Source organism: Frieseomelitta varia, unplaced genomic scaffold (assembly GCF_011392965.1).
Source record: "Frieseomelitta varia isolate USP_RPSP 00005682 unplaced genomic scaffold, Fvar_1.2 scaffold_182, whole genome shotgun sequence".
Taxonomy (NCBI): domain Eukaryota; kingdom Metazoa; phylum Arthropoda; class Insecta; order Hymenoptera; family Apidae; genus Frieseomelitta; species Frieseomelitta varia.
In genome coordinates, this window is record NW_025109550.1 from 1,978,077 (window position 1) to 1,992,153 (window position 14,077).

Genomic DNA, 14,077 nt, shown 5'->3' on the forward strand with positions numbered 1-14,077 from the left:
TCGGCACACTCTGTACATGTAACGTGTAATAATATACATCTTATATATAATAACACTTTTTATCAAACGCTGATAAGCCTGTCGTATCTAAATATGTTTCTTCGAAAGATCATCCGTATCTAGCGCTCTTGAGAACTTTTTATCATCCTTGTGTTTCCATTTTCTTTCTTCAAAAAGAAAAGAAAGAAAAAAAGAGTAATTTCCTTCTCGAAGAGCACCGAGAGAGCCGCCGTATCGCGCATTGAAAATCACTTAGGGGGGCGATGCTTTTATCAAAGAAGAGTCGTCGCGTATGTCGCGTTTACGTTGCATAGAGAGACGACGTTCAGCAGCGCCACGCGCCTATCGGGAGAATTAACTGTAGTTTTAACGTGGCTCCGACTCGGAAACGAGGCGCGTTCGCGTCCCTCAATGACGACTACGACTACGACTACGACTCTACGACTACGGCACGACGCGATACAAAAGGACACGAGCGTGTGTGCGTGGCGCACGTGACGCGTTTGTACGCGTGTGCGCGCGGGCTCTCCTCTACTCGGGTGCACAAGAGGCGTTCGGGAAGTAGGGAGCTCCAAAGATAGCGTAGCAATTGCTTTCGAACCCTTTCGGAACACTCTTTCCACGTTTATTTCTGACAGGGGGGGAAGGGGGGGGCTGCCTCGTAGAATTTCGTTCCTTCTTCGTGCGCGCGTACGAAATTAGGTTACGAGTCAATGAAGAATACTTCACGAACACACACGACCGCGGCCAAAGTGAAATCGCGAAATTGCCCCGCGATGGAAAACTGCAGGGAAAACGTCATTGGTACGTATCAATAAGCACGAGTAAAATTGCCTCACGACGAAACAGGATTCCCCGAATCCGTTCGGATTTATCGGCTAACCTATTTATATTCCACGTAGCTGGAACATTCGTTTCCCTCGAAACGTTCAATTGCGAACTACTCTGACGAAAGTTCAGTACACACACACGTATATACGTCAATTCGAGCGGATGCGAGACGAGTGATGGCCCCTTTAAAAAAACGGAATGAAAACTCGGAGATTTTTCCATCAATGAGCCAGAAACGGCTGGGAACGTTGTTCTCTCGTTGGTTCGACGACCAAGGGACGGTTCGGAGGGGCGAGATAAATTCTCGAGACACCCTGTGTGCAGTCGCGCTGCTCGTTCGAGGGGAGAAACCTCGGGCATGCACGCGGGGGGAATAGAGACGGAACGAACGAATGGAAAAGGAGGCGCTGCGGGTCGAAAGGAGGAACGAGTTTCGCACGAGCGGAACGAAAATGAAGCTACGACTCTCTCTCTCTCTCTCTCTCTCTCTCTTTCTCCCTTCCCTCATCGTCTCTCTTTCTACCTCCCGCTGTCTCTCTTTACCTTTGCTACCGCTAGCTCAACGTCTCTCTGTTCGTCCAACGCGAAAACCCTGCAGAAAGAGCGGAACATCGACCAGAACGGTGACACGAATGTTGAACGAAGACGAGTAGCACGTCGCGAGTAACATGTGCCACATTTTCGAGTTAAGCGGAGCTGCTGCTGCCTTTGCTTATTGTTAGTTTTTATACCTCTAATACCACGATCGATTTGTTTTCTGTCTACTGTCCGGACGACCTACACAGCTCGATTTCCCAGAGACTGAGGACGCGCGTGTTTCGCCGTTTCGGGCAGATTTTTCGAAGAAGTGGGAAGGAGGAGATATATATTTGCAGATACTAGGAACTTTGTTAACGCGACACGTGCGGATAACGAGTTTGCTTATCGGTTCCGCGAAGCGACTTCCCGACTGAGACCTTTTTTTTTTTTTTCCAAAAATGCTGAAATGTCAACACGATTCCTTTCAATCGTAATCAACCGTGACAATAGCGATTTCATACGACGAGAGTACATACGTATCCGGTTTAACATCATGTTCGAGCGTGTACTAAATTTGTTTAAAATTTTTCGCTATTGTGTATTTTTAACACGTCGACTGCCACGTCGGTCACCTCTGACTTTGAGATTGTTTCCTCGATGGGGCCACGGTGACCCACAAAGTGCCACAGATATTTCGATTAAATAAAATAAAACAAATATCGTCGTTAACAAATTTTTCACGTCACAGCCGACTATATCGTGAAATAAAATAAAACTTTGTAACTGCAGAAGATTGTAAAATAATATTATAAAATAAAAAAACGTACGTTTCAACAATTAATTAAAGGATTTTAATTAAAACACTACGTATTGTATCACAGAAACTAAAATGTCTTGTGAATCAGCGTGTTACATATGAACAAATTTTTTTTTTTTTCTTTTTTCTTATATCTCAGAAAATTAGAAGAAAAGAAAAAAAAAATACACCGTGTACCATTTCGCCGAAGACTGCGAACCACGGTGCTCAACGTGTTAAGTTGCTCGCGAGAAATTAGTTGCTCCTGCCTGTGGACGCGGTTCGATAATCGCGGAGAGAAAACGATTTTAAATACGCTTCTTGGAAAGCACGTACCGCGCGAACGCTATGTCTCTCTGTCTCCGTTCCCCCTTCCGCGTCGCGGCGCTTCTTCAAAGAAGCAGAATTTCTGGCGAATTCTCGACGCCGCCAGTTAAAATTCGCCCTCACCAACGAATAATACGCCCGATAAGCGGGCAAATTTACGAGCTCCTTCCGTCGAAGCTATCGATTGGTTTTTCGGTTGTTCCCAAGGACACAGCCGAGATAGGGCATTTTGAAGGGTCTCGTGAAAGCCCACCGGGGTCTGACCTCTGTGTAATATGTTTTCGACAAAGAATGCTGCCAACCAAAGGCGGTTAAGAAAATATCCGCAGCCTCTCAATTCTCTCTTTCGTTCTTTCAATCCAATCCAGTCATTTCATTTATTTATTTGTTCATGTAATTTCCACTTTTACACGCATCAAGGACTCGATCATGTTTCATGTGGAGAACGAATCCTCGAGTCTCACGAATCTTGCATAAAATTCTGTATTTTCGTATTGTCAGTTGACTTTTTAAACGAAAAGAGCAGAATAAATAAATTTCTACCTATTTTTTTTTTTTTTTTTTTTTTTTTACTGAAACAAAATATAAGAAAAAACTAATTTTATTGATGTTGAATTAAATTTCAGTACAAACGTGATTTCTTCCCATATGTTTTGCAAATTATTTCTTTCAAGTATATAATATAACAAAGACATTACGAATTTATTTTGGCAGGAAGTAGATTTTACTGGCCCACCCTGTGTACACCCGACGTACGTAAAATTTGGAAAACGAGTAGCAAATTGGTACGCGAAACCTCTCCACATAGGCGTGTTTGCGAGATCCGCGGATCCGCTCTAGGATTACTCGTAGGAGTTACAACGCACGTAAGAAGGACAGAATAGAAGCGCGACGCGAGAGGAGAATCCATCGAGAGAGAGCGGAGCGCACACACCACTTTCGTGGCTGTTCTGAAATCCTGCTCGGCACGTTCCCGGACGCACACTCTCTCAATGTCGCTCGCAAGCGGCGTTACGATGGAAACGCGCGCGCATCGCCACCGGGACACGGACGTGCACGTAACTCTGTGTGCATTAAGTGGCGGGACAAGCCAGACGCACAATAGACGCGCATCGGGGCCCCGAGACATCGACCTTCGAGTAGCCAGGCAGCAGGTAGATCGTCGCTACTTTCGAAAAAAAGAAAAACGTTTCAGACGGATTCCCGATCTCGAATCGGGCTAAGATGATTACCAAACTCGGCCTTGTGCATCACTTAGCGAGCCATGCGAGATGATTGACCAACTCAGAATCCCGCGATCGATCGATCTCCAAATTGGAAAGCGAAGAGACACGAAACGGACGGAGAATTTTCGACTTAGTATGATTTGCTTTGTGTAAGAAAGTGCAGGTTTGATTATCTTTATGACTCGTGTCGAGGCAAAGTGCTTTTCAAAATCTAGGATTCAGAATTACATGTATGTAGAACAATTTGCTGAAAGTCAAGTCAATTTAACGAGTACAAATGCTCTAGATAAATGCTGCGCGATAGATTTCCAAATGAGGGGTTTTTCGAGTAAAAGTAATTGATGCACAAATTGCTGATTGCGGTTTTGCGATTTATTGACTGATTTGAGAATTATTTATAGCGTCTTTTGTAATGAACGAACATAGAAAAGTCAGTCCGCATCGTCCGACTATGAATTATAAAAGAGAACTGTATAACCATTGAGCGTCGTTCCGGCTTCCGCGAGATTCGATCGTCAAGGATGTTGATAGCTTGATAGGTTCATTTTCGAAGGATGAAGATATATAACGTAGAAGATTGTCATTTCGATCGATCTTGAAAGAAACGCGTTTTGTTACCCAGTTAGAGAGAGATTAAAGAGACCACTTTCTTTAGAAAGTATCCTCGGTGCATAAATATCACGGCAAGATAGCGTGGTAAATTTTTATGTAACGATAGACTCCGGCTTGGAAAAGAAAACGGCGGATCTCTACACAGTAATATGTATAACGACACCATAGAGAAATTTCGTCTCCATTTGAAACATTTTAAGTGAATCACGTTAATCAAATCCTCGTATAAAGATTCGACGAGCGAGCGAGCGTTTAAAAATTGCTCGCGTGCTCCTCTATGTATCGCAGGCATCGGGGTTTAACCTCTTGCGCTAGTAACGGACCATAACGAGCGACCAAAAACCGTAAACAATAATTCGTCTTCTTTTTGAATTCATCGGTATATCACCGGATGAAAATTATTAAGAAGTAATAAATTTGTTATTTGTTTTGCCTGGATTATATTTCAATATACTTAAAACTGAGAAAATGTTGCAATACTTTGGGCCAAATATTCTCGACGTGCGTGGCACGTCACTCCAGCGTAAGAGGTTAAAGGAGCCCTGTGGATCTCTGGTCACGGTGGGAAGAGTCGCAATTCAAAACAGTGTAAAGTACGTGTCGAGGGACGGTTTCTGCTACGCGTCGGAACGAGACAGAACGAGAGACTCGGATGAACCAGACAGATCAGAGCGAGAGGTCCTTGAAACCGAGGAGAGCGAGCGAGCGAACAGATGGGACGAGCAAGTGAAAGATTCTCGGGACGAGATTGGTGTGAGTAAGAAAGCGGGACTGAGTGAAAAGAGAGCTACGGTTCTCGAGAGAGGGAGCAAGATGGCGGCCGTGAGCGAGGAGGATGCTCGTCGGAGAGAGGAAGAAGGAAAAAGTAAACAACGAGCTCGAGCGAGAAACCGTACGAACGGAATAAGGAGGACGAAGACGAGGAGAGACGACAGCGCTCGAGACGTGGAGAAAGAGGGACAGAGGAAGATTGCGGAGGAACGAATCGGCGAGAAGCAGGTAAGAAAGGAGCGACCAGCTGTTTCCTCGTGTGACGTCACGCAGGTGCCTCACGGCCGGCTGGGGGAACGAAGGTGGGCAGGTGGACAATGCTCCTAACCCTCTTGTATTCGTATCTGGATCCTGTTTTCCACCAAGTATACTTGGCTAGTACTTTGCTATCTTTTTCTTTTTTTTGTTTTCCTTCCCGATCTTTCGGTATCATTTTCGAATCCTGCGATATATCTCGAAAGAGACCACCACCATTACGATCGTTCACTCGAGCAGTTTATGAAAGCGTTGCTAAAGGCTCGTTCGAGCGGTTCAGGCTAAAATACGTTTGGCATTTGACGTTTCAGCACGGTGTGCCTTGGAAATGTCAGTTTGCCGATGTTCCGACAAAGTGTTACACATTGCGTGGCGTTTCGTTTAACAACAATGGAAATGAGCCTGAACTCATCGTTCCAAGGGGTTTAACCTCTTGCGCTGGAATGACGTGCCACGAGGTTAAATCCATATATATTAATTGCGAAGAGGCAGAATGATAAACCACGGCGAGAGTCAATTCGAGACTCGAGGGGGCGATTAATTTTAGAAAAAGATGCGCTTTCTGATCGCGCCAAAGAGACGCGAAAGCAACCGTGGATCTCGACTTCTTCGAGTCCTGTAGGGAGATACGAGAGAGAGAGAGATATCGAGAGAGAGAGAGAGAGGCTCCGATGCAGCCATCGTCCATTGGCATCCCACTGTGCCTGCACGCATGCGTGCTCTTCGTGCCGGTGCGCACACACGCGCGCGTTCACGCACGTGCCCGCGTGCACACTGAGACACGCGCCCGTAAAGAAGAAATACAACCTACATATTTCGTCGAGGAATCGACCGAACTGGCTAACAGCGAGCTTAATACCTCCGAGGCTGATGTCTCTCGAGATCGTTCGAGAAACCGCTCGATAAAAATATGATCGACCACGAGCTGATATTCGAGTAAATCTGCCGTAGAGTCTGGTTGAATTAATTTGTAAGGACTGTAAAGACAGATCCCCGATTACGAAGCGTGTAACTCTTTAAGATTACTGTTGTTGGGAATTCTTTATGATCTAACCTTTTCGTTATTTTTAATACGAATGAAATAATTTTTTTTTTTTTTCTGTAGTGTATTTTCTGGTTTGGACATTTATGATAATAATTCAGAGCTAAGAATTTTCATGTAATATTTTTATATTAAATAAAAGAATTTTCATATTTCCCAAACTCTAAAATATACCATTTCTTCTTCGACTCGATAGAAGAAGAAAATTTTCCATATGTTTTGAACTCGTTTTATCTCGTAAAAGGCACGTCTAAGGGCAGTCTTTGTACACAGATTTATCGACCGTGCATAGTCCTTGGTTCGAATCATAAACACAATGGTCTATGACCGTTGACGTCCAACAGCCATATTTTTAAAAATGTCTCCGTTCAATGACATTAGGCCGCGCTCGCGTCTGTATTTTAATAGACAAGGCATATATATGTATGTATGTATATATATTTGGTAGTCGCGCATGGTTCACAGATTGTTGTGCTCTCGTTCCCGCAAACGACTCCGCAGATTGGACTTGAAGCGATTAATCACGAACATTATCTTATCGCGAGTTGAATGCTCCTATCAACGACGCGTCGCAAGCAATCCTCCGCTATGACGAGATTGTGCAACATCGTGCGCAACACCCAGGCCAGATTCACCAATAATGCAGAAACGTGTATTGTTCCATATTAGGCCCGTTCCTACGTTTATTTACGAATAACTTCGCAAATAACTTCAAGTCTGTATTTCTGAATCTTGCAGTGAAATCATTTTTGAAAATTTTCACGATCGAAACTTCGAGATTTTTTTTTTTTAATTTTATTTCTTTATATCCCTATCGGTTTTTATTACACTCGATGCGACGATTAACTGTTAGGTATCTGGAATTCGACTACCTGTACTATTGTTGTTTCGTAACGACGAAACGGCCGGGATTACGACAACAACTTCTTAAATATAATATAAATATAATCCTCTATTGTTAGAAATATCCTCATTAAAACAGTGTTATTTTTCTTCGTATTTTATTTCTTCGTTTCTGTCTTTACCACACTCGATGCAGTAATACGCTGTTCAGTTCAATATCTGAATTTTATTATTTGCGAAAAGTCTAGAATTACAAGGAAAAACTTTACAATACAGTTACAACGCCTAAGTATTTCTGCCAATTTCTCTAAATCACACTGAACAAACAGTTAGTAACAAAGGGCTCGGTTAGTAATGAAAGCGCTTACGCAGAAAATCATCAATTTGGACAACGCAAGGTCTTGCCATACTTGGCTTCGAATTCCCCTAAGTAGGCAGGTATGCGTATGACTAACAATGTTTCAACGAGCGGGGCGGTACGATTCGTTGCTCGCTCTGTCCTTCTCCGACGCCTGTCGACCCCTACATAACTCTGTCTCTCGCATTCACGCGCTCTCTTACAATTAGCTACCTGAGGTACAGGGAAGTATTACTCACCACGAGCACATTGTTTTCATTGTTCCGCGAGTTATGATCCCGGAGTTGATAAGATTGAAGACTAAAACGAGGAAAGGACACTTGGGGTTTATGGACATTACGAATGTTCATCGACGACCGGATTTACTCTGCTCTAACTGTTAAACGAGTCTTGATACGATTCCGGTGACGTCGTTCGATTTATTTAAACGAAATTCATCGCGGATTTTTACGCAATCATTGAAAATTTGGAGATAAATGGGGAAAATAGTAAATAAATTGTATTATTTACATTGAAATATCGAAATATATAAAATATTATATTACAATATATAAATGATATATAAGTAATTATAATAACACGCGAAAGAAACAATTTTCTATTTACATTTCTATTTAAAAATGCGTAAAAATCCGCGTATCCTAAGATCCAGAGTAGTAATTTACCATCATCCTTGATGTTATCGACACTGTCGCCGGATAATGCGAAATTATCGCAAGCAGCATTCATGAGGTTGCGCACACGTAGAATTGTAAAAGGGTTCAGGCGTGTTTTCGTCGTGTTTTCTTTTTTCAAAAGTGTTGTTGGCCGTCGAACGCGCGGCTATTTAAACAGCCGCTCCGCGGAATCTCGAGTTTGACCTATAATTAAATGTGCTATTTTTCGCCGGCACGCCAATTTCACTCTCGCAGCGCCGCACCCGTGAGTTTCTTCAGCAAAATTGCGCATTCGAAATGTCGAATCGTCGTTTTCGTGCTCCTTCCTGAAATGCTTCTAGATTCATGCCAGTTTCACGAAGAAAAAAAAGCATCACTCGCGGGTATAAACAAACGTTCGCCATACAGTGGGACCTCGAACGAAAAATTGGGCCCTGGATGTTTGTCGATCGGGCAGTACTCTTCAGTATTTACAATGTGAAAACGCTGCGCCTCGGGTGCCCCTTGTATACGCATTAGAGTTCACGGAACTGTGCGAATGCTTGACACTTTCATACACAGACTCGATTTTGCTTGCTCAAAATATTAACATAAACAAAAATAAATAAACGAAAATATCTATTAACGTTGGAACAATCGTATCGAGATATGAGTCACTGCAATGAGTTCTACGTATGAGTCACTATAATTTAAATGACAATTAGAGATCGATAGCCAGAAATTAATATCAATTTTGGCAAGAGTAACTTTTAAGCAGCTGTAAAAAACGAAAGTTTGTAAATCAATCGTATTGGTGGGTTTGACTGTCATAATACGTTAATAAAATTGCAATTATTAAATTACAATAATATTCGTAATAAAAATTAATATTAATAATAGTATTATAATTGTACAATTGTTATATATAATTTATATAACAATAATTGTACAATTATGTATAGAATTATTATTACTATTATTTATTATTATCAAATTATAAATAACATTTTCAAATTTCGTGATCATATTGGTAAACTTTGTAAAATCAATTGAAGCCTACGTGAACGAGTGTTTTTTTTTCTTTTTTAATAATCAAGAGAACATCGAAGACAAGTGAGTATGTTTTAACTGTCACATAGGCAAAGATTGTTTTTTGTTGCGAAACTTTGAATTTTATTAGTGCACGCTTCTTTTCATCGTTGCCAAAGATTGGTCGTTTGATAAAGGAGGAAAAACGGTTCGTATTGCACGAGACCGCAGAATCCTCCTTGCGGCTCCTTCTAATTAACTATTTCGCATCGTTAAGATACGCTTAACCAACGAGGGGACGATTTATTTTCGTCCGACTTGGCAGTGCCTATCATAACGTGATTAACTAATTCGCCAACGAGCGTCAATTCGTTCGAATAACTATGTACGTATTCGATTCCCAATGAACCGGATAAAACGGTAACAAATCCCGTCAGGGTTTCATGTCGCAGATCATACGTCTCCTATTTGATTTGCAACGTCTCTTAAAACACACTCGACTTATACAAAATTTTGACGCGCGAAACACTTAAAAAAAATTTCATCAAACGGACACGGCGATATCCACGGTTTTTTCGTCAGTCGAATACGACCAAAAAGAATTCTATTGTGAATACTGAAATACCTTCCCGTAAATGTATATATACACGTCTGAAATACTAGTCGTCGAATATGTTCTCACTGGAGCGTTCGCCTGCAAACGTTATGAAACGGATTTTCGCAATTCCACGGTAGTTATCGATCGGTTGAAAGCATCGACATGTGAGTTAGAAATATTTCATCGCGGCTGGTTAATCCACCGCGTGTGCAAGGGTTATGAACGTCGACGTTCCCCATTAGCGCGGGTCCGGGAAGCAGTTCGACGATCGCTCGAAAAAAAGTGACGGTTGCCCCGAGACGGTTGAACGCACCAAGACGTGGAGCGATCGTTTGTCGAATGAGTGGTGAGCTCCCGTCTTTATTTTCAGTGACACCGGTGTCTATTTTTAAACTGGCTTTGGTCACCTTCGTGAGCGCCCCCTCATCGAACATTGTATTCGGCATATCGATGCCCTAACCTCGCGCGATCGTCGTCCAGTCTATTGACTATGCAACGTTATTATTATTTTCTCACTGATAAAAATAAACACAACTTTTATTCTTATACTTATAAAATTCGTCGGAGACGCTTCATCGTTGCGATCAGCAGAAATATTTCTGAGATTATTACATTACGATTACGTGCGAGTAAAATTTTCGAAACAAAGTTTAAAAACACGTACGCACGTACAGGTTGCAAAGTATTTATCACACTTTACAGAGTATATTTGAGCAAAGTAAATTATTGATTGTATTAACGAGTCAATATTGCGCGGTGGCCATCTTTAGAATTAATTCTATATTTAATACCATTATTCACATTGAGTGTATGTAACATTTGTTTCTGTACATAATGTTTGCCAAGCTTGCAGCTTTTAAACACATTTTCAGGTCGGTTGGGAATTTTGCCGATAAGCTGTATCTCGTTACAGTATTAATTAATGAAATTTCAGAAAATTTCCCCGTATAGAATATACGTACTTATAAGGGTACTTTTTTTACGTGCTCTTAGACAGTGACGGCTCGTTGCTTAAAATTGTGGGGGAATACTGCAACTTTCGGAATACACATGGATTTTTGTTTCTTACATGAAACTGTATAGGATCGAATGAAATAGAAATAAATTAATAAATACATCTATATATGTAAAAATTAAACATTAATATAGGCAACCGTAATAACACGAAATAATATACTAAATACAATAAATACACGAAATTGACATTTCACGAAGCGTTTCCTATAGCGTGTAAACATTTGTAAAAAATTTTTTATAGTTTACACATGGTCTTAGATAATTGTATATCTCTAACAAGTATATATCATCACAGAAAGAAGAACGCGGATTTCTATAATTTCACACTTGTCAAAGAGCTTGTCCTCCCTGTTGTCTGTCATTCCATCTGCACGCGTGTACATTCAATTTAGGGGAAATCACTGGAACAAAGAAGTAAATCTTGCGAGCACGTCAAAGAAATGAACCCGTTCTTTTATTAGCGAGCGCGGTCGCGCTGGCAACCGTAACTATAAGGTGGGCATAGCACACACAGGCTCGCCGCGGTTCTCCCGTATCCTTTTCCCGTGATTACAATGCAGGGACGGTACGATCGGTGGCGCTGATAACAGTGTTTACAGAATCTGGCATGGCGTTATCTTCGCCAGCTTCCGCAACGTCCGTGCTTCTTTCATAAACTCACGCGGAATTTGTTAACCTTCCATTTACGTTGCTTGACACGGATTAGCAAGATTTCCCCCTGGCTAACCTCTATCTTAACCTTTACGACCAATAACGACGTCCGCGCTATTACGTGCGCTATTACGCGCGCGCGCAGAATTTTTTTCTCGACAGACATTCGTCGCGTTCCTCTGAGGATCCTTTGTAACTATTTATAGTATTTACAGTGTTTATAGTATAGTGTTTATATATAAATACTATATTAATATAAATTTAGTATAGTGTTTATATATAAATACTATATTAATTATACTATATTAATACTAGTGTTTATAGTATAGTTTTTATAGTTTTATAAATATTATAATAGTTTATATATATATATATATATATTATACTTGTGTTTATAGTATAGTTTTTATAATTATATAAATACTATATTAAATATACTATATTAATACTAGTGTTTATATATAAATACTATATTAATTATACTATATTAATACTAGTGTTTATAGTATACTATATTATACTAGTGTTTATAGTATAGTTTTTATAGTTTTATAAATATTATAATAGTTTATATATATATATTATACTAGTGTTTATAATATTATAAATATTACTAGTTTATATATATATTATACTTGTGTTTATAGTATAGTGTTTATATATAAACACTATGTTTAATATAAATACTATAAATACATATATAAATTTATCGTGCATTGATGGAACGTGTTTTCAGATTTGTTCCAAATTTTGTGTCATGGCTCTAATGAAATTTCGAAACATATCACGCACATAATTCTACGAAAAATTTGCATTTGTAGATTAAAATCGGACACCCAGTATATTCGTTAAGCCGCAGCCTGCGATTTTCTGTAAAAAAGAGAGACAAAAAAAAAAGAAAAAAAGAAAGAAAATGACGAAGGATTTCAGGATCATCTTGATAATTCGTTGATCAAACAAGTGTCGAAGTTTTTTCACGCACGGCATGAAATTTTATCGCGGCGTGATTTATGAAGTTAATTACCCTTCAGCGTTTCACTTTTAAGGTTATACGCCGGACAGAGTCGAAGGGTGGTTCGAAATTTGTACAGACCAGATATGATCAAAGGTAATCCCGAAGGAAAAATTCGATTCGATGCATGCGCCGGCCGTTGCTATAAAATTGAAACGTGAATAAGCGCTTGCAAAACAACCAATATACGCTCTGATAACTTCACGTTTTCCGATAGGTTAGGTCAGGGACCAGAGTGGAATTTCGAATCCCGATACGTACATACGCCCGTACGTATCTTCTTTTTGGTTTCATTCACTGTTCATTGCCACGGGATAAGGATACATTTCTCTCCCCTTTGACAAATATTTCATTTGTAAAATACCAAAAAGTAACATACACACGTTCCTCAAGACGTGTTTTCATACAGCGAAATACATTTGTCGGTTTCTTTTTCACGATCTGTCATTTATTCGATCACCTTTTAATTACTTCGTCGGTCGCGAAATCCAAAAAAACAAGCGACACTACGAATTTAATTTCAATTTTATTTAATTTCATTTGATATCATCAACCTAACCTAACCCTAGTAAGAAAATTTGCAACGTTTTCAGTATTTGTGATTACATACAATCCTAGTTTTATTTAATGTTACTTTTATTATCATATTTGACATAAAGATTGTAAAACTGTAAAAAAAAAATTTACATCTTCACGATTTCTAGTCTCCATGGTTACGTAACCTCACTGTGACGATTTTGTTCCATCGTGGTGCAACTGAGATTGACTTGTCGACGCGTCATTATTAATATTATTAATTGCCGCGCGAGCGGACAGTGATGCGTCTCTGAAAGCGTAAAATGCCAAAGCGTTCCGGTGAGAAATTCGTCGATCGTTGTAACACGATATAAACACGACCGGTGAGTCCTCTAATGAAAACGATCGGACGCAAGTGGAAAGCCGTCCTCTGTGTCACCTCTCAGGCTTTTCTTCTCCTTTTTTTTCTCTCCCCTTACTCTCTCGCTCGCTCGCTCGCTCCCCACCGTCCCACGCTCGACGTTCCCCCCTCGTTTCTCCTTCTGGCTCCATCGACTTTTCTAGGGATCTCACGGATAACGTATAGCTTTCATTCCTAAAACCATACACAGCCCATGTTCGCCGCCGACTCGCAAGTTCTAATAAACAATAAACGTTTGGTCTGCAGTAATTGCGCGGGCCATTATACATTCGACCTCCCCCTCGCCTTTTCTCTCTTTCCCTGTGGATTTGTAAATGAAACCGGGACGATATTACGGCGAGTTTTAAAATTACGGCAGCGCGTGCAGCAACGTCGCTGGCTGGGAAATACAGTGTTTGAACATTGACTGTAAAACATTTTTATGAATGTACTGCATATCGCGTGAGATGGTAGACTTTGAGTACAAACCTGAGTATGCGGACGGAGGTTACGAGAAAGGAGGTCTGTTGTTAGTTAAAAGAAAAATCGGCAAAATGAGACGCTCATTTGCCAGATCGATTAACTTTTGGAATTTTTTTAGATTCTAGCGTCGAAGCGCTTGATTGACTCTCACCTATT

At 40.5% G+C, this 14,077-nt stretch overlaps 1 protein-coding gene across 1 annotated transcript; it reads left to right on the forward strand.

Moving 5' to 3' along the window:
• The first annotated feature begins 4,111 nt into the window (after positions 1–4,111).
• On the forward strand, positions 4,112–5,834 carry LOC122538906. The gene is made up of 3 exons (XM_043673401.1): positions 4,112–4,129; positions 4,834–5,310; positions 5,649–5,834. The coding sequence occupies exons 1-3, from the start codon at positions 4,112–4,114 to the stop codon at positions 5,832–5,834; spliced, it is 681 nt and encodes a 226-aa protein (XP_043529336.1).
• Positions 5,835–14,077: the final 8,243 nt, after the last annotated feature.

Excerpts from the sequence above, each read along its gene's own strand:
- LOC122538906 (XM_043673401.1), top strand. Across the intron at positions 5,311-5,648 it reads AACGAATCGGCGAGAAGCAG|CACGGTGTGCCTTGGAAATG; the intron begins GTAAGAAAGGAG and ends TTGACGTTTCAG.